The sequence below is a fragment of the Microtus pennsylvanicus genome, chromosome 2, assembly GCF_037038515.1.
Source record: "Microtus pennsylvanicus isolate mMicPen1 chromosome 2, mMicPen1.hap1, whole genome shotgun sequence".
NCBI lineage: Eukaryota > Metazoa > Chordata > Mammalia > Rodentia > Cricetidae > Microtus > Microtus pennsylvanicus.
Window position 1 is genome coordinate 93,989,441 of NC_134580.1, and position 23,569 is coordinate 94,013,009.

Consider the following 23,569-nt stretch of genomic DNA (forward strand, 5'->3'; position numbering starts at 1 on the left):
CGAACCCAGGACACCGTGAATGCTGTCATAACACTCTGCCACTGAGCCGCACCTAGCCCTAGCTTCAGTAGTTAGAGTAGTACCCAGCGTACTCTGTAAGGAAATGCTTGCTATTATTCTTTGGATTTTTTTTTTTGCCCCTTTTAGAAGTGGAAATTTGTGGGGCTCAGTAAACTGCTTGCCATGCAAGCATGGTCCTTGAGTTCATTCTCCAGAACCAGTCAATGTAAAAAACTGAGCTTGGTAGCGGTGCATTTGTAATCCCAGCCCAGTGGAAGCAGAGAAAGGCAGATACCTGGGTGGTGCTGGCCAGCTACACAACCCTCAATAATGAACTCCAGTGTGAGACTTTGTCTCAGAAAACAAAGGTAAATGGCTCCCGAGAAACAAGACCCAAAGGTTGTCTTCTGGCCGCCACATATACAAGTGCCTGCATGTGCCGGGTGGTGGTGGCACATGCCTTTAATCCCAACACTCGGGAGGTAGAGGCAGGCGGATCTCTGTGAGTTCAAGACCAGCATGGTCTACAAGAGCTAGCTCCAGGACAGGCTCCAAAGCTACAGAGAAACCCTGTCTTGAAAGAAAAAAAAAACCAAGTGCATGCATGTACAGGTACCCCCCACACATGGGTAAGAGATATATATGTCTCACCCTAATAATAGGGAGTACAAATAGGACAGGATTTTTGAGTAGCGATGTGTTTTGGCAGTGTGTAATTCATTCATTCATTTATTTAGCAAAGGGCTGAATTGTTATCTTGTAGCACCTGAGAGAAATACTTCTGCTTTTAAACCACACATCAAGTACCCTGTGACTCATGCCTTCTTTATAGTGGTGGTATATAATCAGATGCGTATATCTGTGGCATTGCACATGATCAGCCCTGAAAACATACATGTAAGTCATATGTGGACTCGACAGTTTATATTTAGGAATATGTATGTAAATACAAATACATATATTATGCAATAATATTTGATGGAAAAACGAGGCCTTGAATTTGGAGGGGAGCAAGGAGGGGTATATGAGAGGGTTTGGTGGGAGGAAAGGGAAGGGAGAAATGTAATATATTATCTTAAGTTGCATAAGTGGTATGACTGAGCTGGCCAATTTAAAAAATTATAAAATTATTCTTAGATGGTTGGTGCTTTTTAGTTTGTTTTTAAGTGTGTAAAGGTGCTTGCCATCAAGTCTACTAATGTGAATTTGATCCTTATGGCCCACGACATGGAGGGAGAGAGCTCACTCCCTGAGTTGACCTCTGACTTCCACAGACAAACTATGACATGGACGCCCCCCCCCATTAAATGAATAAATGTAGTTAAAAACATTTAAGCTTAAGAAACATTTACTTTTCTGGGTATGGTGGGTTAAATATATGATCTTAGCATTTGGGAGGATGAGGCAGGAGGATCACTGCAAGTTAAAGACCAATCTGTGGTACATAGTGAATTCTAGGCAAGTCTGAAAGCTGAAGCCCTGTCTGTCTCTGAAGTTTGGGTGTTGGTTCATAGATCACATTCAGGAATTCCGGTTTACATTCATCCTAGGAGATGCTATGTAAGCTGGTGGGGGAGAAAAGACATTAGTGATCTTACCCAGCTCTGAACTCTACAAACTGTGACATTAATCTGTCAAGCAAGAAGTGCCTAGTTATGCAATAGTGGCACTTGGTCTTTGGCTAAACCAACACTTCTGAGGCCCACTCCAGAGGAGGGAATATGTACCCAGTACTGTATACTTTCTGTCTAAAAATAAATGAATGAATGAACAAATAAATGGGGAAAACAAACAAAAACAGAGCGAATTTAAAGGACACATGACAGGGAAGATCATAGGCCCTGGAGGGGTACTGACTATCATTTAGCTAAATTGACATAAAGTCATTACCTTGTAAATATTTATGTTTATACGTATTGACAGATTCTACTCTCAGCCTTAATCAGAGAAACCTCTCTCCAGGGGATGATGATGAATGGGAAGACCTGGGACTGCACAATGTACTGAGAATAAGTGACAGATGAGGGCTCAGCCCCAAAGGAGACATTTATACTGCCCTCTACTGCTTAGGGGACAATGAAAAGGAGGGAGCAGAAAGAATAGAGCCAGAACATAAAGAAAGGAGCTGCAGTGTTCCATCTTCCGAGCAGGGTGCAGTCATTACAGTCAGGAACTCAAAGAAGCTGTGGTTGCCTACGCCTGGTCTACAAGAATGAATCCATTGACAGTCAGACATGGATGGAGGAAGGACTCTGTGGCTGGGCGGGGGGCATACACCTGCCTGCTGAACTCATTCCTTTCAGTTGTTTCCACACGCCACCAGTCTTCAATTCAGTGGCAACATAGCTGGCCCTAGTCATACTGAATGGGTCACAAAACAAAGCTAAAAGCTAAGAGTCTAGGGAAGAGACTGTGGGGGTGGAGTTGATAGGGACAGAAGGGCATATAAAAGGGTAGGAGGAAAGAACAGTTAGAATGCATTGCATGCATGTATGAAATTGCCAAAGCCTTTAAACATCTTAAGTTTTTAATGTGAATAAATTGAACATCAAATTTAGGAATTTAGAGCTTTGTAATTCTAAGCTTAAATATCTGAAAACTTGAGGTTTCATAAGTAGCAATAAACTTGAGAGACTTTTCCTTATCATCTGGGGACCTATGATGACATGAATTCTTCTTATGTATAAAAGCCCTGTATTAGTTATTTTCTCATTGCTGTGACAAAAGGCCTGACAAGAGAAGAGATGTCGATTGACTCACGGGCAACTGCTGTTCTTCATGACAGAGAAGTCTTGGCAGCAGGAATATGCAGTAGCTGGTCATTGCATCCACAGGCCTGAGCCTAAGACATGGATGAACACTCCATTCACCTTCTCCTTTTTGTTCAGGTTGGATCTCAGCACATGGCATGGTGCCATCCATCTTTAGGGCAGGGCTTCTCACCTCAATTAACCCAACCTAGAAATTTCTTCTCAGACATGTCCACTGATTTGTCTTTTAGGTGATTTGAAATTTTGTCAGGTTGAGAATGTTAGCCTCTGTGAGTACTTAGATACTTAAAGACAGCAGTAGTAACTATAGTAGTCTAAAATTTCCATTTTCTTGAAATTTTTTAAGTGGGACATGATTTTAAATCATAGCATTCTGATCGATCTCTTTTGTACAGTTGACAAATAACAAAAAAATGCTAGACAATAGGAGTCCTTTCCAGTCTGTTATGAAGAATACATGCAGGTTATAAAAACAAGAATGGCTTGAACAGAGGAGGTAAGAATTGAACTGAATTTCGAAGTTTGAGCCAGGGAAAAGATGAGAAGAAAAAATTATAGTTTGGAGGCTGTATGTTGGAGTTTGGGGAGGATTATGTAAAAATCATGGCTTAGGCAGATGCTTAAAAAATAGCTGTTGGGATATTTGGTGGGCTCAAGTTGAAGGTGTACAGTGGTCCTGAAGCTGTAAGTTGCCAGAGACATGGTTCTGATGACCAGGAATAGCCATTCTTTGGAGATGTCTTCTTTTCCGTACATGCTACTTTCATATTTGTCGACTTTTAAGTTTCTTATTGATTACATACTAGACAGAGAACAGAATTTGATTTGTCCTGTAGGGTTCAGTTGTCAGATGATATCCAGCTTCATTAGGCATCGCTTGTATATAGTGAGGAAACCGATGGGCTAAAGCCTGCCACATGGGGGAACATCCCCAGCTATAAAGATGTGTAGCTTCTAAGGACACAAGCAGAATTGCAGTTTTCTAGGAGAGGCACTGACAGGTCAGTCCCTATAGAGATGTAGCTTGGGAGCTCCCTAACCTTGATGTTCAAAGGCCTCAAACCCAGCCTTTGAAGAAAAGATTAAATACTGGCTGGCATTTATGCTTTCTTGTCTAGGAGCTCAGTCTCAATTGAGACCTCACACAAAGGAGAAACACCTGGTCATCTGGTGCATCCTGGTCATCTTACAGCATTGTGGTCCGCAGGAGTAGCCAAATAGGCTCCATCACCAGAGCTTCCAATGTACATGAACTTGTCTTCCAGATAGTCATCTCCTCTTTCTGCCTTTGTCATTCATCCTCTCTTCTATGTGGTTACCACTTTCCATTACACAGCGTCCAAACTTAATGTTTGTTTACTACAGAGAACCCAAACTAAGGGAATGGAAAAGAGGATTCAAGAAGCTGAAAAACAAATTGACAAATGGTTGATAAAGCTAAAGAACTAAGAATCAACTGTTTGAAAAAGTAGAAAGTACTAAGGATATATCTCAGTAGTAGAGCTCTTTACCACTCTGCTTTCCTCTAAAATGGAAGACAACTGCCCGTGTGTGTGTGTGTGTGTGTGTGTGTGTGTGTGTGTGTGTGTGTGTGTGAAGTGTGTGTGTATGGGAACCCATAAGGGAAAGTAATTACATTGGTCATGGACATGGAAGATTCACGTTGGTACTAACCAGGAAGTTTCCTCCCTGGTGGTTAGCTTTCATAGCACCAGAAGGTGCTATGTGGGTTGCTGGGGAGAAGAGGTCATCAAGGGTCTTAATTTATGCAGTTCTCAACTCTGTAACTATAGTAGTGATAAGCCTGGCAAGAAAAGCTCATGGGCGCAATAGTGGCTTGGATGTTAGGGTGCTAACCAACCATTTTCTGGTTGAAATTAAGCCTTACTCCACAGGAGGGAACACATATCTATACTTTAAATCTGAGCAAAAATTCAAGGTTATGGTGACCACGTACCTAGGTGTGAATCTAATATCATTATTCTGTTAAATTGGCAAAAGGTCAAGCTGTGTTGTAAATTCCTATCTCTGTTCTCTGAGAATAGTTCATCTTGCAGATGTAGTGGGGAAGACTGATGGTACTGTCAGTATTTGTTATACTGATTTTGTACATTGCGTATGTTAGAAGCATTCTATAATGAACAAATTCAGTCTTGAGCATTCTGCTTCAGTCAAAACATTACTGCCATCTCTTATGGCATGCTTTATCCAATGCTTGCCCTCTGCTGTTCATGTGGCCATGCCTCCAAGTGGCTTGAATTCTTATTTTGTGCCTTCTTCCTAGAAAGGAGAGATGTATCTACTGCAGTGCAAGGCATTAGGAAGTGGGAGAGGCTTTCTGTCTCCATGGTTAAAAAGTCTGGAGGCCCACACTGTGCCTAGTTAGTGCTGCTCCTGTGGACACATGTATAGAGCTGACCACAATAGAATTAGAAAGCCTATGAAGGGGCTCGCCTGGAGAAAACTGGTTCTTTCTCACTCAGTAGTCATTGACTGCCTGGAGTTCTTCATCTAGGGGTGTGGCCTTCAGAAATTCACTGCTCTGTGTTGGCATGTGTGACTGCTATGTAGGTCTTCTTTGGGCAGCCATACTACTGAGATGTCATGGGTACAGCATCCTTGTCACGTCTAGAGAGCACTGTAGCACAGCAGGCATCTTGTTTGTCTAACTCTTACAGTCTTTCCACCTCCTCTTCCACAGTGTTCCTTGAACCTTAGGTTTAGGGGTTGGGATGCCTTGCCCCTATTAGTATACCTCAATTTGCAAGTTTTACAGTTTAATTAAAATCAGCTAACTCTTTTTTTGTTCTTTGTTTTTGTAATGTTTTCTTCAACATATTAAAGTGCCTATTTTCTTCTGTTTTCACATACATGTGTGAAAGCCCCACCTTGAAGTTGGAGATCATCTTCAATTGTTCTTCCACTTTGTTCACAGGTCTTTTAGTTAAACCTAGTGTTCACCAATCTGGCCTGGCTAGTCTTGTTAGCCCCTTCATTCTGAGGGTCTCCTGTTTCCGCCTTCAGAGCATTGTGCAAGGCCACCATACTCAATAGACATTTCCGTGGGTTCTGATATCCAAACTCTGGCCTTTGAACTTGCATGGAAAGCACTTTAACCACTAAGCTATCTCCCTAACCCTCAGCTGATGTTTTTTAGAAAGTTTGTAGACTATGGTACTGAACACTGAGAAGTGCACCTTTCAAAGGTTTATATTATGATGAAATTAAAGCCATTACTTCTTTATTTGACATTCTTTTTTCCCCTCAAAATAAATGACCTACATTTCTCAGATCATGGGACGTTGACTCTCTTGTTGAAAAAGAGCTTTTAAAATTCATTTGATCAGTGGACTTGCATGCAATTTGTTAAGAGGTCAGTAATTTTCCACTGGCTAGCACTTTGGGTCACACTTGCCTATAAACACTGTTTTCTTTACATGGGCATGAATTTACATTGCAACACCTTTGCACCTCATGACCAGGTGTGCACAGAGAAGGCTGCTGTTTCCCTGGGTAACATAGAAGGATACACGTGCCATTCGCATCTGCGAATGAGTGGCAGACCAAAGGAAGTATTCCCAGAGAAGGCGACCACACATGTGAACAACTGCTTTGATCTCCACCATCTGGCTAGGCTTTCGAATTATGCTAGGGAAAGTGGGCAGGTTCACCAGGCACATTATTGTCTTCTTAGTTCTCTTGCCACATCATCTGTTCCTAAGTAAGGTGATGGGTTACTGTTTCATATTCTCAGTATCCGTACCACTTATCCGTGGTAATTTCTGTCAAAAATAATTGAGTATAGCCCAAGTTTATAAAACACAGTGAATGTCTAAGTCTCATTTGGTTCAGACTACTACTTGAACTTTAACAAAATGATGTGGCAGCTGTTTTCTCAAGAGACTCACATGAGAACTCTTTAGAGCAGTCAACTCAAATAATAGCATCACTTCCTAGAGATGAAGTCACTGAATGCAAGGGGCCACACTGTTTGCTAGTTTGCAGAGCTGGTGGTAAGGCAGGACCGGGTAAGACAGCTAGTGGTGCTCTTTTGAGATTCCATATGTGCTCTCCTCATTAGTGGTGCAAAGATGTGTTTGCAAATTTCCGTTACATGTATCAGTGATGCTATAAGCATGCAATCATGTAGCTAGCGGTCTTATTTCTTTCCACAGTGTTGACTACCATATCTCATGTCTGCCAGTGTTCCAGGGCCACTGAAATTTATAGAGAACCTGATAGTATAAACGAAGTTTCAAATTATCCAGGTGCTATGATGGCACACAGCTATGACCTTTACTAACTTCCTTAACTAGATCATTGTACAAGAGGCATTCAAGCCGTCCATGACCTAAGCCATCTTACTAAATATTTGAGGTTGATTCCACAGGAGGATTCTGACAGAACTGATATGCGCCAGGAGCTAAGCATGACCAGGATGTTCTACGTAGCTTTCCTATCTTTGCAGAGCACATACACCCTTTTCTTGAAGCTTTCCATTCTACCTTTCTTCTAACATGGTATTTCAGACTAGTTTGCAGGTGGATGAGACATATTTGGGGTGGAAAATTGTTTACATATAAAATCTATTTACTTCCTATCCATCTTCCCCTCCCCAGATGACAGACTTTCTATATTCATAAGTACCATACATTGGACTCAACCAACTACTAATAGGAAATGCATGGGAGAAAGTTGTATCTGTATTCAACACATGCAGACCTTTCTTATTCAGTAACGACAGTATAACAATGATTTGCATGCCATTTGTATTGAGTTAGATCACAAGTAATCTAAAGACAGAGTATATGTCAGATTGTGGGGTACATTATATACAGAAAATTGAACATCTATAGAATATGGTCTCTGTCAGGGGTCCTGTGAATAGTGGATACAAGAACATAACACACACACACACATTTTTCCCTCATTTCAGATTCTCACAGTTATAAACCTGTCTAACCTGTAGTTCTTATATTCCTCACCTGTTAAGTGGACACAACAACTCTTGGCACTTGATGGGAATGACTTTGGACAGATTTAGTTTTGAGAAATGTTTATATTGGCATTAGTGAAGCCTGTGAGTCTGGCCTGACCTAGCTAACTTGTATGTGTCCAGGTTCTTGGGAATAAGATCTCTACCTGTAAAAGTTAAATCTTTTCTGGTTATTGCTGTTGGTTTTTTCCCCAAAGTTGGCTTTTCCCAAGCTGATTAGTCTGCAAATAGACATATGCATAGACACTTGTTAATTTACCTTGGAAAAAAATCAGGTCACTGTCAAATCTGGCAATGTAGTTACAAATACTTGGCAAAAGTGGTCTAATTAGAAGGTTCTCTTCGATGAGGATCTCAGGGAAATGATGAGAATCGGTGCTGTTTTCCTGTGCGTGCTCTGTGTGTCCTTCGGTGTATGTCACTTCTCACGTCACCTTACACAAAAGCGTGTCGACTGTCTGCTAATAGTTCCTCCTTTTCCTCCACAGCCTCCAAGTCTGCTATCAATAATATGCTACGGGACCCTTCTCAGATTCCAGATGGAGTTCTAGCCAACCAGGTCTATCAGGTATTAATCGCAGCTGTTTTCAGAGACGATGCTCTTATCTGCCTGGCCAAGTAGAGGATTTTAAACCTCATTTAATTACTGTCATCATAAACGATCACTGAGGTCAGGGCGCACCATAAATGGCAATGCAGTATTTTCAGGGAGAGCATTTTTACTTTTTTAATAGCTTGCTTTTATAGTAAATAAAAGGCATGCAATTTTTGTTTTCTGTGATTAAATCTGAATCGCCTTTTGATAGCTTTCTTTGGGTATTGGGGGGAGTAATGACTGCTTTAGAATGTTTGCTTTGGTGGTGCCGTAGTCACCCCAGCCTGTAACCCGTCTCTTATTTGTCCGCAGTGCATTGTGAACGACTGCTGCTACGGACCGCTGGTGGACTGCATCAAGCAGTATCCTTCCCCATAAAATTTTAGGTGCACAATTGACGAGCTTAGACTCGGTGGAGGAGATGTGTCTAGCTTTAACCTGACATAAAGTTCTGCTTCACAAAACACATTTCATACTCTCCTATTTTACATTCCATCAACTGGAGGGTCACTGCGGACCATTCTTTTCTGCCGCTTAGGAGAGATCAGCTAGGCCCTAGGAAGGTGTCAGTTCAGCCGATGCCCATCCGCCTGCTTATTTCAAACTGCTTGGTTTTCAATGAGTTTGAAGGTGCAGAGTCATTAGGCAGGTAACACACTGTCTTGGAATGTATCTAACCATCCCAGTGGCCATTTTTTAAAATATAACAAAGTTCCATTGAACACGAGCCAAATTCAGTTGAGTGTTCTGGAATACATTTTGAATGTAGAATTAAAGGCTGATGTTATTCAAATGCCACCAGAGACCGACCACCACATTTTAAAGGGCAGTAGATTCTCCTTGCTTTAATACTTACTGCAATCTGTACTGTCATTTGGGCTCCTAATAAATAGTTTTAAAGAGACTGTGTTGATTTTTCCCTTGGGACCGACTTGAAGGCTGTGAGAGCAGATATATCCAGTCATTCATTCTTAAAGCCACTGAGGTGCCCGAGGACTTATGCTTCCTTCTTAAAATTAGGCTCGGTGAATGGGAATGATTTCAGTAGAGATTATTGATAAACAAAATGGCATGAAAGTGAGAATTTGGATAACACTTTAGGGGAAAGGGTGCTTTCTTAAACAACACTCATAATTTTTGGTGGAAATCACTTTAAAAACACAGTCTTCCTGGGCTAGATTTTGATAGCAGGGATGGTACAGGGGCCAGCAGTGTCTCAGTGAAAACCAGTCCAAATTTTTGTTGGATTCTCTTGCAAGCTAGTTGTGTGTACACGCATCTTCACACGTGCACATATATGCTTGTGCATATCCATATATATGTGTGTATTCATAGTCACATGCACAAATATGTGTTTATATCTCTGTGTGTGCATATATATGTTTGCACATGTGTATACCTTATTTATAACCTTCTAGTTTCACAAAGGCTTAGAGACAAAAACATTATTTGAGACATGGTTTTGTTATATTGTCCACACTGGTCTTACGCTCCCAATCCTCTTCCCTTCATTTCCTTTGTGCTGGGATTGTGACTGTGTATTGTCACACCTAGCTCAAGTTTTTTGCAAAGAAAATTACTTTCTTTCCTAAAGACACAGTTAGGATTTGGCGTGATCTTTGAGCAGAGCCCTCTTGCAAGAATACTGAGTAACTAATTAGGACATAGCTTTTTACATGTGCATTCTCTGATCTGGTCCCCTAACTAACATGCACCAAACCATGGTATTATCAAAAGCTGGCTTTTTTATTAGACTAAAGTATAACTATGCTTCTATTTTCAGTGTGAGATTAATGGTAGTGTTAAAAGTTGTAGGAGCACCAACCTCACATTACCTCAGTGATAAACTTCAGCACATTTATATAACAATTGACACCATCTCAGAGTGTCTAGGGCTGAATTACATGCTAATTTCAAAGCACATAAAATAGTTAAAAATCAATTTAAAGTTAAGGTTTTAAAAGCATAATGTCTTTTGAAGGATTGCATATTGATTTTAAATATAACTCTCTAATTATATATGCATGGACTAAAGTATGAAGTCAACTGCTTTGTAAATGCCAGGAGGCTATTTTTCAGTAATAGTTGAGACGCTTACGGGAAACTAGATTGCTGTATTGCTGGCGAAGAAAATGGCTTGTGAGGTTATTTACAAGTTTTGCCCGATGGTCACTACCATACATCAATAATAGGTATCCTTATAGACAGCGTCTAAGTGTTTCTGCTTATGGAGCATTATAAATTCTGTCTGGAATATTTTCCTTGTATACATGTATATATTTTTGCCATCATTCACATTCTCTTTTGGCTGTGTATTGTCAGTAGGATTTAATGGACTTTATAATTTCAATTGATAAATATAATGATATGTATATAAATTGTATTCTCTGACTAGATTCTAATTTTTGCAATTCCATTATGCTTATTACCAGAAAAAAAATACTGCTTTTATAAACTTTATTTTGTTGACCTTGCATTTTTATATCTATATCAAACGAAGCATAATCAAGAAGTATACCTTTTCACAATTTGAAATTGTTGATTGTAGTAGCTATGCAAAATAAAGCAGGATGGGGAGTTTGTGGAAAGACTGATCGTGTCTTTGCACCGAAGTGGTGTCGGTTTCACATGCTGTAAGTACGCTTGCAAAGATGTGTCCTATTCTGATCAACAGGAATTGTTTTATTTCATACGGGAAGCAATTGTTGGTTTTCTTTAGAAGTGAGAAATGTTTTTCTGTGTGGTCCTAATAATAATTCAGGCAGTGTTTGTTTGACTTGCTTACCCTCACCAAAGTACATCAGTTTCTTACAAAGGAAGCACACACGTGGTAAACAGAATAGATGCAAAACTTCCTTTCTCCATTATGAAAGCCTTACATGTAGGCGTTCATGTTCAGAAAATAAAGTAAATTGGTCACTTACTAAAATGACACACCAATCGCAGTGGTAAAGAGGAAATATTATCAGGGTGCTTTATTTTTCTTTTGGTACCTGCTGTATTTATTTATTTATCTATCTGTTTCTTTATTTTCTTTCGTATATGTGCCCCCGCCACCTCCATACCTTTGCTTCTGCATCTCATATCCACCAAGCAAACTCCATGAAGAAGCAGCCTCTTCAAGTTTCCAAAGTGGGGCTCTAGGCCACAGCGATTAGACAAAGGACTAATAGAAAAGCGGGGGGGGGGGGGGAGATGACTCAGGAAGTATGGGGGCTGTGGGTTTCATTCCTGTGCCATCAGTAACCTCAGTTTCATGATTCAACATTTTAGATGTAAATAATTTACAGCCATAAAAGTGAGAGCACATTTGTGTGGAAAGAAGTAAATAATTTAGTTTCAAAATGTGGGAAACCCTGGTAATGAGAGACAATTGAGACTTTCCCATCAAATATCTCAATGGACTTAGAAAACGTGCAAAATTCCACGATTTAAAGTTTTTCTTTATTTTATATCTAGGTAAAAATTAAGTACATGCAGTCATGTGCATTGGAAGAGAAAAACAAACAGGGCGCAGCAGCAATGCTGACTTTGGCCTTATTTTGAAGGTGGACAAAAGTTGACTGTGGTTCTTGAATTAGTGGATTTAAAAGACAGTCACCTGTAACCCACTGATAAAGGAGAGGGTAACTTTCTAGGATTTTTTTTTAACTAGTGATATATGAGTTGCTGGTGCATGATGACAGTAACCGTCTCTGGTAAGTCAAGGAGTTGTTCAGCCATCTTGATGTTGTGGGGTTGGGTGAACCTTACTTTACGTGACTGAGAAATGGGACTAAGATTATCTACTCTTTGAGTTGTGAAGATTCAAATAAGATCTCAGGTGTTTAGTATAAAGGTTTAGGCTATACACTTAGCTAAATTCTTAAAGATTTAGCATGAAGCATATGTGGTCTTTAGGAAGCATTGACTAGTAGCCTGTAGTATATAATTCTGCTGCTTTTGGAAAAGTGTAAGATCAAACACAGGCCTTGGATAGAGCTCTTTCCTGCCTTTACCTGTTTGTTTTTCTTCATTGCTAGAGATAGAATTAGGTTTTCAGGAGTGCTAGGCAAACACTATACCACTATCCCTCATCCTTGGCTTTCCCATATGCTAACTGGCTTTGTGTGCTTTCTTCTGATCCCTTTCCCCACCTGATAGAAAAACAAGACTTTTCTACTTGTGAAGACGGAATAACATACTTAAATCACTTGATATGATGTCTGCCGTGGAGAAAGCATTGGAACACTTTGTATGTTCCTGTGTACATCAGATCATATGCATTTGTATTTGTTCATGTGCATGTGTGTGCACGCGCACACATACACACGTGCACACATACAACAGCCTTTGTACCCCCTGGAAGTCAGGCAGGTGCTGATGACTGGCAAACAGATCTCACAGATTTCTAAGACTCTAAGATTGGAAACTTTTAGGGCAAAGATTGGTTAGTTACTGTTCTTTCTTGTACTTAGTGAGTGTTGAGTTAATATGTACTAAATTGAATTGGAGGGTTGTTTTTTAAAAAATACAAATTAATGGATATTTTAAGTGGCTCCCCTCTTTTTAGAAGAAATTAAAATCATAGTGCTTTATAAGTTATTGTCTGCCAGTGTTATAGAAAAATTCTGCTGACTTATTTAAATGAGGGAAGAAGGCACCTAGAAATTCCTTCCTCAGAGGTATGAGCTGAGTAGGAAATCCTTGTATAATTACCATAATTCTCTATTTCATCTCAACACAAAGGCTTGGTATTAGAATTTTCCTGATAGTTCAGCCCTTCGGTTGTGTTCCCTCCTTAACTGAAATGTCTGGTGCTATTGGCTATGAGCATGAAGTCCTGCTGAGAGACTTGCTTCTGAAGAAAAACCTGTCCTTCCTTGGTAAGTGTTGCTCAAGTCCTGGGTCCTTAAAGGTCTAGTTTTAAAGTCTTCACCTTCAGGTAGTCTGTGCTGATGGGGCCAAAGGTGATGATTGATGCTCGGCGTGGTATCTATTATTGACTTAGACCTGAGCAGAAGCTCTCATACCCAATCCCCAATGTAGACAGTACATGCACAGGCTTGCAATTAATATTTTATAGAATAAGTGGCTGAAAAAATGCTTTAATATCTGTTGGAGTATTACTTTGGGTGTCATGAGATATTAGCCATAATCTAAACCTTATGAGAGAAAGAAACAAAGAAATATTGTCTATAAAAGGCTTTATATATTAAAGAGAATACTTAGAAAAAGTCATGTTAGGTATGCGTGTTTCCTCATATAGGAAAGTCCTGTTATTGAAAAGCAAAATATTAAGCTCTTATTGTTTTCTTGCCAAGTATTAATTGCACCATAGATTCAGCATGATTTTTCAAAATCCCCATATGTCTGCATTCCTAAGTGACCCAGCAGAGAATCTCACTGTTATTTTTTTCAACATCTCTTCATCATTATAAATAAAGCCTGGAAGGACATCCATATAACAATGGAGCATGGCAACCATAAAGCAGCCAACGAAGCATTCATTTCTCTCCTCCATTGTTTCTGTAATAACTAACAAAAGATCCACACTAGTCGTGTTAGTAAGCAGTTGCATGAAGACACTGAAGAACCTATATAGTTGACTTTTAGAGACAAAAGGGGAAACCTATTCCATTACTTAATTATATTGTAAAATGGGCAGCAAATTAGCCAAGGAAAGTCAAGTCCATAAAACCGAGAATAAATCTTTTCATATTGGCCAGTCTTTTTACTCCACTGGAGAGTGTAGTAGGATGTGCTGCAAGATTGTTGGTGCTTGAAGCTGAGAAAGGATCACAAATATTCACTAATTAGGGTTTAAGAAAGTTGATCAATTAGGAAAATGCTCCCCAGTTACTAAATTTCAACAGTAGAAACAGCCAAGTATTTTCTTATAAGACGGGCAGCCAAATCGTAGAGCCTATGGAAATAATGTAGTGTGGGCATACATTTCCTTTGAAAAATGCATAATGCTAAATAAAATGGGTAACAGCTCAAAGCTGTTATAATATAGTTATAATGGGTGCCCATGAGGCTCTCTACAGTGTGTTTCAGAACGATAGTATTCTGATAATATTATAAAGTGTGTGATCCACCACTTAATCGGCTGCAGGTTCTTGTAGATACAGCCAAGGCTAATTTTTGTTTTAAGTCACCAGCTAAGTAGCTCATTGGTCTTATTTTTTGGCACCATCTATCTATAGACAGACAGCCCGCTTGGGTCCACTTCTTTGTCTAGCCTAATTTCTGAATGTTTCCTCCCTGAGGACTAGCAAAGTCCAACTGGAAGAAAGAACAGAGAGTTTAGCTATGACCTAAATGTAGTCTAGAATCTTAGGTAACTGGATTGAGTTTGTTATACTAGCCTCACTTTAACTGACAAATACCAGTGTCGGAATATGATCAAATACTTGTTTCCAGTTGCATGAATGTACAGAAATATTTAAATGTTGAATTTGTCGGGTCCCCCACACTCCTTTGTGCTCTGGGATATCAGGGAATTATTCGATGGAAACAGCTGTTGTGTGGGTTTTATAAGAGCAAATATCTGCTCACCCTAGATAGGGAACTGACTACAGAGCAAACAAACAATTACAACCAAGTTGTGATCTGCGGCCCTTAGATTTACCGGAGTGACTTACAAGAGCACGGGTGACTCAGTGACAGCTGCATCACAGAAAACTCCATCCCAGTATGAGTGAAGATTCACAAAAGCCTTCTCCTAGTGTTCCCATACAGCCTGTGGTCACACCAGGGGAACGAGTTTCTTCCTCCTCTTAGAGTGACTTCCAAAATCCCCTCAAGTCTGCATTCACAAGTGACCTACAGGGAATCTCACTGTACAGTGTTATCTTTTTTCTGTCTCTTGATCATTAGAAATAGAGGCTGGAAGGACATCCATCTAACAGTGGAGCCTGGCAACCATAAGCAATTGTTTGCTGCTTTTGTGACCTTGACCTTGTGGATCTTGTAACTTCACTAGCTCAATAAGTTTTTTCTTTTTAGCTTTCTGGGCCTTAAAGGATCTAATATTGATGATGAGATTCATGGGAAACTGAAGATACCAGGTGTCTCAGGTCAGCCAGTCTATTAGGGCTTGACTTTCTCACTTCCTTGGCTCATGCATCCCTAGTCTCCAGGAGGCGTGGTCATTGGATCACTCAGTTTCTCTGCTGCCCTGGTATTCAGGTGGATGTCATCCAGTTCCATGCCCCGCAGCCTTATGAAGCAGGCTGTGGGTGACTCCTCCATTACTTCAGAGTTTTACACCCCAAGCAGTTTAGAAGCAGAATGTTCCTTGCCTGTCATTTTGCTGTACTAGACCTTCTGCAGACTGAATTGAGTATTTTCTTGTTCTCTTCGTTAAAGCTTGGACCTAGGGGTGTGTCTGATGACTTCTACCTCATTCTTTCCCTTTTTAATTGGCATATTTTCCCTAACTTACTATGGGTTCCATGTTTAGATCCCAGGAAAAGCTTGTTCTAAGTTCTCATTTTGCTTTGCATTCTGCCAGCTACAAGCGAAGACATCCATTCCATCTTTCATTTTTGGCACCTGTGTCTTTTTTCATTGTAATTTCTCTCTTTCATGGGCAGGTTCTTTCTAAGTAAACAACTGAGAGTCAGTTACCTGTTCTATGCCCAAAGCAATGCCCAGGCAACAGCCTGCTTACGATCCTGGTCTATTTGTGCCACTTTAAGACATTGCAGTATATTGTGTTTACCAGCCATTTAGGGAGCATCCCCCATCCTCATAAGAGATCCTACTCATCAAGGAAGTATGTCACACCATTCAGTGGAGGAAGACAGATACTGTGGATTCCCCCTCAGGGAACTCACCTCTAGGATGGCTTTGCTATGGTTGCAGGTCTTATCACCCATTTCAGGGGCATGGACCTCCTGCTCTGGGAGGGAAGCCACTATCCCACACCGCTTGGAGAGAGGTAGTCATTTCAGAATCAGCCTGAGAGATCAGACCCAGTTGTGGTTCTCCCACCCATTGCAAAGGCTGTGTAACTGCCCTTCCCACAACTCTCATAGATCCTGGTAGTCCCTGTTTGAGTACCAGTTTTGTTGTGTGCCTTTGCTTGGTGTGACTTGAACAAACATTGACCGCAGGACAGGTCATCAGTCACACACAAGAAGGGATTCCACCCAAGTCATGCTTAAAGCAGTGTATCAGTGAGTTTACTGGAGTTGCTTCCAGGCATTTGTGACTCAGAGGGAGCTGTATCACAGAAAAGTCTGCTCCACTGTGATCTTGAAAGCTCCGTGCTAGAGTTCACTGTAGACGTGCAGTCATTTCCTCTGAAGGGAGTCTCCTTTACCTGACTGTGGCCCACTGTTTTTATAAGGAGGGGGAGCATCTCTTGCAACTTGCTGAGACTTGTATGCTCTGTTAGCTTTCTGAGTCTCACAAAACTATCTCCTCCCAGGAGGACAGAAAGTTTCAATTCAGAGGAAACCACTACCTGACAATACTCTAAGAAGATACCTAAATGATATTAAAAACAAAGAAACAGTATTAAGTTTAGATAAGTCCATACAACAATTTCAGTTCCATCTGAAGTATTTCTATAGACAGAAGTTTTTGTTCCTCCCAGTCCTGCAGCCATTTGGTCGCAAAGAAACACACAGAGGCTTTATATTAATTATAAGCTGTTTGGCCTATTAGCTCAGACTTATTATTAACTAGCTCTTACAACTTAAATTAACCCACAATTCTTGTATATGTTTAGCCATCAGTAAAGTGTTCTCATCTTGCTTCTTCTGCTTTTCTGCCTTTCCTCTTCCCAGAATTTTCCTAGTCTGGTTGCCCTGGTTATACTTCCTGACTGACTACCAGCCAATCAGCATTTTATTAAACCAATATGAGTAAGAAATCTTTACAGTGTACAAGAGCATTACCCCAGAGCATATTTCCTCATCAGAATACAAACATTTATTTTATTCATTCTAAGGGCTCTAATGTAGCATTAACCTAACAATGCTTATTTGTGGTTAAAACATGAAAATCTAAATTTGTTGAAATATTGTTGTTCTTTTACTTTATGAATACCTCCTAAATGATGATTAATTAGCAGCAAAGTATTGTGCCAGACAGATAGATGGAATTTTTTTTGATGGAATTTTAAAGAAATTGTGGGGGAAATATCAGTATATAAACATTGCTAATCCAATGATTTTCTTTCTTGCTTACATGTCTGGTTCTTGAATATTGTTGCAGACATTGTAAATGTTTGCCTCATTTTGATTCCTTAATAGGCAGAAATAATTTCTCTTTCTCCTTCTATACCTCCCTTCCTCCACTTCTATCTAGACTACTTTTACAAAACAGTTTTTCTTATTGCTTATTGTTTAAATATGAATTTTTTATAATGTAGAGCTTATGACTTCCCTTGAAACATTTTATTCTGTTGTAGAATTTCCACCTATTGTATTTTATCTAACCTTTACTTCTCACCAATAGAAAAGAAATTATGTACCATTTTTCTAGCCTTAGTTCTGTTTTGAATTTCTTTGTCTTATAGGTATTAGCTGATCAGTTTCAATGTCATGGGACTTAGCCAGGTACCCTAGGACTGAGTAGGGGAGGGTTGAGGATTGAGATTATACATTTACTCATCTGGGTTTATCCTGTCTTAAAAACGTGTATGCTTCGTATTATACAAATAAGTATTTGCAATCAGACAGGTCAAAGATGAATAAATAATTGTAATTTCTCCAACTAAGAAGTGATATTTATTCCATAAGTTAGCTAGTTAGTTGAGTATTGTAAGAACGAGACAACAGTTAAGATCCTGCTTTCCTGGAGCTATGGTCCCTGTTCTGGGGGGCTGGGAGGGTCTGTCTAGTGTACCCTATTTATCAGGTATCTACTTAGTATCTTCTCAGTGGAAGTAAAATCTGTCAGTGGTGACTTTTTTAAGTTCGCTGAGTTCTTTAGTAGTTTGTTTATTTTACTTCGTGTTTTAATTACTTTGTAATTATGTGTATATGTGCAGGTATGTGCCCATGGGTGCAGCTGCCCAGAGAGGACCAAAGCTTCAGATCACCTGAAGCTGGGATTGCAGGCCGTTGTGAGCTGCACTATATGGATGCTAGAAGTAGAACTTGGATTCTTGGCAAGAATAGTGCATGTTCTTTACTATGGAGCTCCGGCTATCTCCTATTCTATTTTGTAGTAAAACCCAACAGGGGTATGAATATACTATTTTTATAATAAAAGCTGATAACTAAATTTTTGAGGTTAAAAAATGCTGCTGCCTCCTCAATTGTTTGTTACTGATGTTGTGACAGCTAGAATTTTGTACATTCCTCAGCTGCCTCCGGCAGGACCCCCCTCCCCCCGGGGGATGGCTGTTTTGACTCACTAGGCTGACCCTCTTGCCTTTGTGCTCACCAGTCTTTCAAGTGCTTCTCATGATTCGAGTATTAAAAACTTACAGGGAATTTTACTGTAGATCTCTGTATATCAACAGTTCTTTCCAAGGTCGCTCAGTTAGAATCCACTTTGAGTAGTTGGCATTTAAAGTCTTAGAACATATCAAGAACTGCCACCAAAGTTCAAGTGCATGGAGCATGCTCATCTTAGAATTGATCCGGAAGTATAGTGATCCTCCTGGTGACCTCTTCCGTGAAGACACTACATTACTGGTACCAACAAAATTTAAAAAAATAAATGAGAGAGAGAGAGAGAGAGAATGGGGGGGGGGGGGTTACGAGACAGGGTTTCTCTATGTAACACTCCTGGATGTCCTAAAACTCGCTTTGTAGACCAGGCTGCCCTCGAGCTCACAGAGATCCGCCTGCCTCTGCCTCCCGAATGCTGGAATTAAAGGCATGCGCCACCACCGCCTGGGGAAATGTTTTACTCACTGTGTCTCCAAGTGACTGGGCTTTTCAATGCTGTACCTCTCTTCAGTTTTTTATTTTGAGAGGAGATTTTAGCTTTTATAGGGGCTTTTATTTTGAGAGGAGATTTTAGCTTTTATGGGGGCTTTTGAGACCTTTGGGCAAAAAGAGCAGCGGCGTGCGGGAAAGAAATGTTGGCAGTGAGGAGACGACAGGACCATTTGCACCTCTAGGAAAACAGGGAAGAGCTCGTCCAGGAGACAGCCGATAAACCGCTCATCAGCACCGGTTGGCATGTCTCCAGGTCAAGGGGACTTTCATTAGTGACTCGAACAGCCGCTGTTGGGTGCAAATTCTTGTTAAGTTTAGCTTAATAAGGATGGCTCTGGAGATATTTTATTCTTTCCAGCGAATGTTACCCTGTTAGTAGACACTAACAATTACTTTGAGTGACACCTGAGAGGCACTTACTTTACCCCTGCCTCATTCCTTCCCCCATGTTTGGACAAACCAGCGGATTTTACACGGGCACATTTCTTGCATGTGTGTATTGTTCTCCGGGACTCCAAGAGGGTTTAATGTGCAAAGCCATCGACTTTGGATGTCCCTTGCCGTAAGAAATTAGGATCTTTGTTTCTAGGAGTTCATCTGTTCCTGCTGTTTTCTTCTCCACCTTTAAAGCAAGCGTGCTGTGCTGGGGCAGTGATCTTGATGTGATAAACAGGGGATTATGACTTCAGGGGAGCAGTAGGCAGCAGGAGCAGGTGAGACTCAGATTGTTTACCTGCAGATGTTAGCACTAATAAGAGACAAGAAATAAAATGTGATTATGTAGGCAGTAGGGAGCAGAGATGCTTAGATTTTTCATAAGGAATCAACCACTTAAATGCCTGTCTATCAGAAGGTTAAAAGGAAGGTAGGTTTTTAAAGTGGCAGGGATGTGCTATTAGGGACATAGAGAATTGGAGTTCCACCCCCATCCTGAAGACATTGCAGCCAGAAGAGGCTGTCCTCAAACATGCCTGTGCACACTTCCCTCTAGAACTAAGACAGAGACACCATAGACTTCCCCTGCCACTGGAACACGCATGCTCTCTGAAACACTAAAGAAAGGGAGTGCTGTGCACTGCCTGCTTCAGGCCCGCGGCCCTTCCCTCCCTTTTGCTGTGGTTAGATAGCGGGCCTGCTGTTCTGCTTTTCTGACCACTAACAGGGTCTGGGGACTATTGTGATTGTTAGTGGCAGAAATGCAGACAAACTATTGCACTTAAACACACAAAGAACTGATGGCTTCTAATGTGGACCCAGTAACTCCAAGCGGAGAACTTTGCCTCTGATGTGCCTGGAGTTCAGATGGGGTCACTCATACCTCCCTCTGCCCTTCTTGGGATGCACTTTCCAATGCTTCCTTCATTCTCAAGTAAAGATGATCACTGGCAGGTACTACTTTGTTTATTTCTTAGAATTATAATCTAAGAAAACGTTGTGCTGTCATCTCAAAAACAAACAAAAAACACAGAAATGACTCTGTTATCACCTGGCCTGGATCTAGTGCCCACTCAGAGAGGACAGTTTACTAACTACCCAATAGAATCGCAATGCCAGGATAGCAATGCCAGACAGGATCACTACAGGGCAGCCAAATGAAATAGTCTGTCCCTACAATGAACTAACTGCACTTTCCCTCTTTATTCTCCAGAAGCACAGTTTACCCAGAGTCAGATCTCTTACTATTACTACTGAACTGACTCAGTGATCTGTCAGTATTTGCAGATTTGTATATGTAGGAATACATCTGTCTCAGTACAGGCTCTTCTTTTATGTCTCTGTGAATATGCCTCGCCATGGATACCAGTTCAGAAGAAAGCTGGAAGAGACAGGCTGACTTTCAACCAGACATCAGAATTTTGAGTTTGGCAAAGGCTGCAAGGACTTTCTAGGCTCTCTTGTTTTTTAGGAGAAGCTGGTTACAGTCTTTGTGTTACAACTCGGAGCCCTCACAGCAGCCTCTCTGGCTGTATCTTGTTTGTCGGCCATGCTGATTTATCTCTTCTTTAAAGCATAAGGCCAAAAGGACTTCCAGTAATTTGCTTTGTTTTAGAAATTTGAGTATCTCTTATCCATAACACTGGGCGGCCAGGGCGGCCTACCTAGCCACTCTTCAGCCGCTCCAGCTTCTTGACCTCCTATTTGATTCCTATCTTTAGTGCACATCAGTTTCCCCTAGTATTGTCCCCTAAAGACATAAGCAGAGGACAAGGTCAGAGCAGTCAGTTGTAGTCCTTATTAGGGGCTTTGAGAAGAGGCTTTGGGGGAAGAAGTTGGAACTAATGGCTGTAATGAAATTTGGAGTTGGGTTAAAGATCTCATTTCTGTGGGAGATAGTTTACCATTCAATGCAGGTGTGTTCGGTGTCTCCCCGTTCACTACAGTTGTGTTCAGTGTCTTCCCATTCAATACAGATGTATCTGATGCACCTTTACGCAGTTTGCATATCATAATGGCAACTATTATTAAAGCTCTGCTGATTCCTTCAGCAGAAAAAGCCATGAGACTTGTTCTCAGGGAACATGCAGAGAAGGAGGGGTCACAACTCTAAGCATTGAATTAAGAAAGTGGTCTATGCACATGAAATAGTAGAGTAGAAGAGATATACTGTAACTTTTATTTGAACTGATGCATGGTTTTGAACTCTTCTCTGAATTTAGTAATGATGTACAAGGTTTTAAAGAATTTTTAAAAATCATTTGGTATATTTTATTTCGTATTCATGGGTCACTTCACAGTGTTACTTCTAACTTTCAAATGTTGCAAACTGGAATTTTACACAGTTTCTTGGTAAATGATATTTTTCATAAATTTAAAGATTTTTCATGAAATAATATAGGTTAAAGAAAACATTTTCTACTAGTCTTAAATATGATTCTTAAGACTATGTTAACTAGTTTCAGATGTGTCGTGTTCTCTGACTAAAACTCAACCCTTTTAAAGAAAGAAATTGTGTAATTAGCAGCTAATTGCTTTGGATAGTTTGAGTCTTTCAAGGAGATAATTCAAAGGACAGAGAAATTAAATGTTCACAATGTTCTTTAGGCATATGTAATCTCTTTTTACAATATCACCTAAAAACAGGCCTGGCAATGTAAAAATAAACAGAGACCAGCATTGTTTTTGTACAATTTAAATAATAGTACTTAAAAGATTTTTAAATGCACATCCATTTCTTCCATGGATGTAGTTTTGTTGAGTTTTGAGATGTAATGTCAGAGGGAACCAATGAAACTCTGGAAATGAAGGTTATTTGGTCCCTCCAGGTGGTATCAGACGGGTGGCCACCTACTGATCACACAAGAGGAAAACGAGTGTTCCTCATGCTTCATAAATATCATACATGATCCAAATTACTTATTGGCATAATTAAGAATAGTGTAGAATTGTGCAGACAAAAAGAGTCTTGGTTGGCATGGGCTCATTCTTTGTCCTTTGAGAAGTTCAGGTCATGGTGGACAACTTACCTTCTTCGGGCTTCTTTTAGGATATATATAAATTAGAATGTAGGACTAGTTTTCTCTAAGACTTTTCTAGCACAGAAGTACTGTTTCTTGAGGTTCTGGTTATCTATAATTCTTCATTTTGTAGATGTGACGGCTAACGAGTATGCTTTTAAGTGATAATATTCTAATGATTTATTTTGATGATGAAATCTTGGGCCACGAGATTAATGAGTTTAGGAGCTGTGAACTGCACAGGTTTACGTAGCACCTTGAGCTAGAAGAGTCTTTCTGCCTCTCTCCTGTGTTCACTGAGGGAGGTTGGTAGGCAGGGTGGGGCTAGTGTACAAGAGTGCAATTTCAGATCATTGTCCTCTTTTTCTCCTCTCTTAACTAATATTTCTTTTTTTCTTTTCTTATTCTTTTTTTTTTTTTTTTTGGTTTTTTTGAGACAGGGTTTCTCTGTGGCTTTGGAGCCTGTCCTGGAACTAGCTCTGTGGACCAGGCTGGTCTTGAACTCACAGAGATCCATCCGCCTGCCTCTGCCTCCCGAGTGCTGGGATTAAAGGTGTGCGCCACCATCGCCCGGCTCTTTTCTTATTCTTTTTCTTTGAGAAGACAGCATATTTTTTCAGCTATCTGGCTCCAGCTAGAAAGATTCACGAATCCTAAGGAACTAGTTAGCTAAAGTATGTGTAAAGTGTAAGAACCCATATGAAATGTATGGTTCTTGGGGGAAATGTAGATTGCACACTTACCTATAGTAGAGGGGAAATCTGCAGAGATCAATAGCCAGATGTGACCATGTCCCCAGTACAGAAGGGGTTTGTGGAGACGTTCTCCCCAAATCTAAGGACCAGATAAGGAAGACATCACCT

The 23,569-nt window shown here is 40.4% G+C and overlaps 1 protein-coding gene across 7 annotated transcripts in view; it reads left to right on the forward strand.

The window, feature by feature from the left end:
* Cdin1 (CDAN1 interacting nuclease 1) overlaps window positions 1–23,569 on the forward strand; it is a 240,042-nt gene that overhangs the window by 90,665 nt on the left and 125,808 nt on the right. For all 7 annotated transcript variants that reach the window (XM_075961757.1, XM_075961754.1, XM_075961758.1 and 4 more), the window contains 3 exons: window positions 8,256–8,335; window positions 8,675–8,724; window positions 13,160–13,227. In XM_075961757.1, the coding sequence (XP_075817872.1) occupies window positions 8,256–8,335; window positions 8,675–8,724; window positions 13,160–13,227 (198 nt within the window). The remainder of the gene's footprint in view (window positions 1–8,255; window positions 8,336–8,674; window positions 8,725–13,159; window positions 13,228–23,569) is intronic.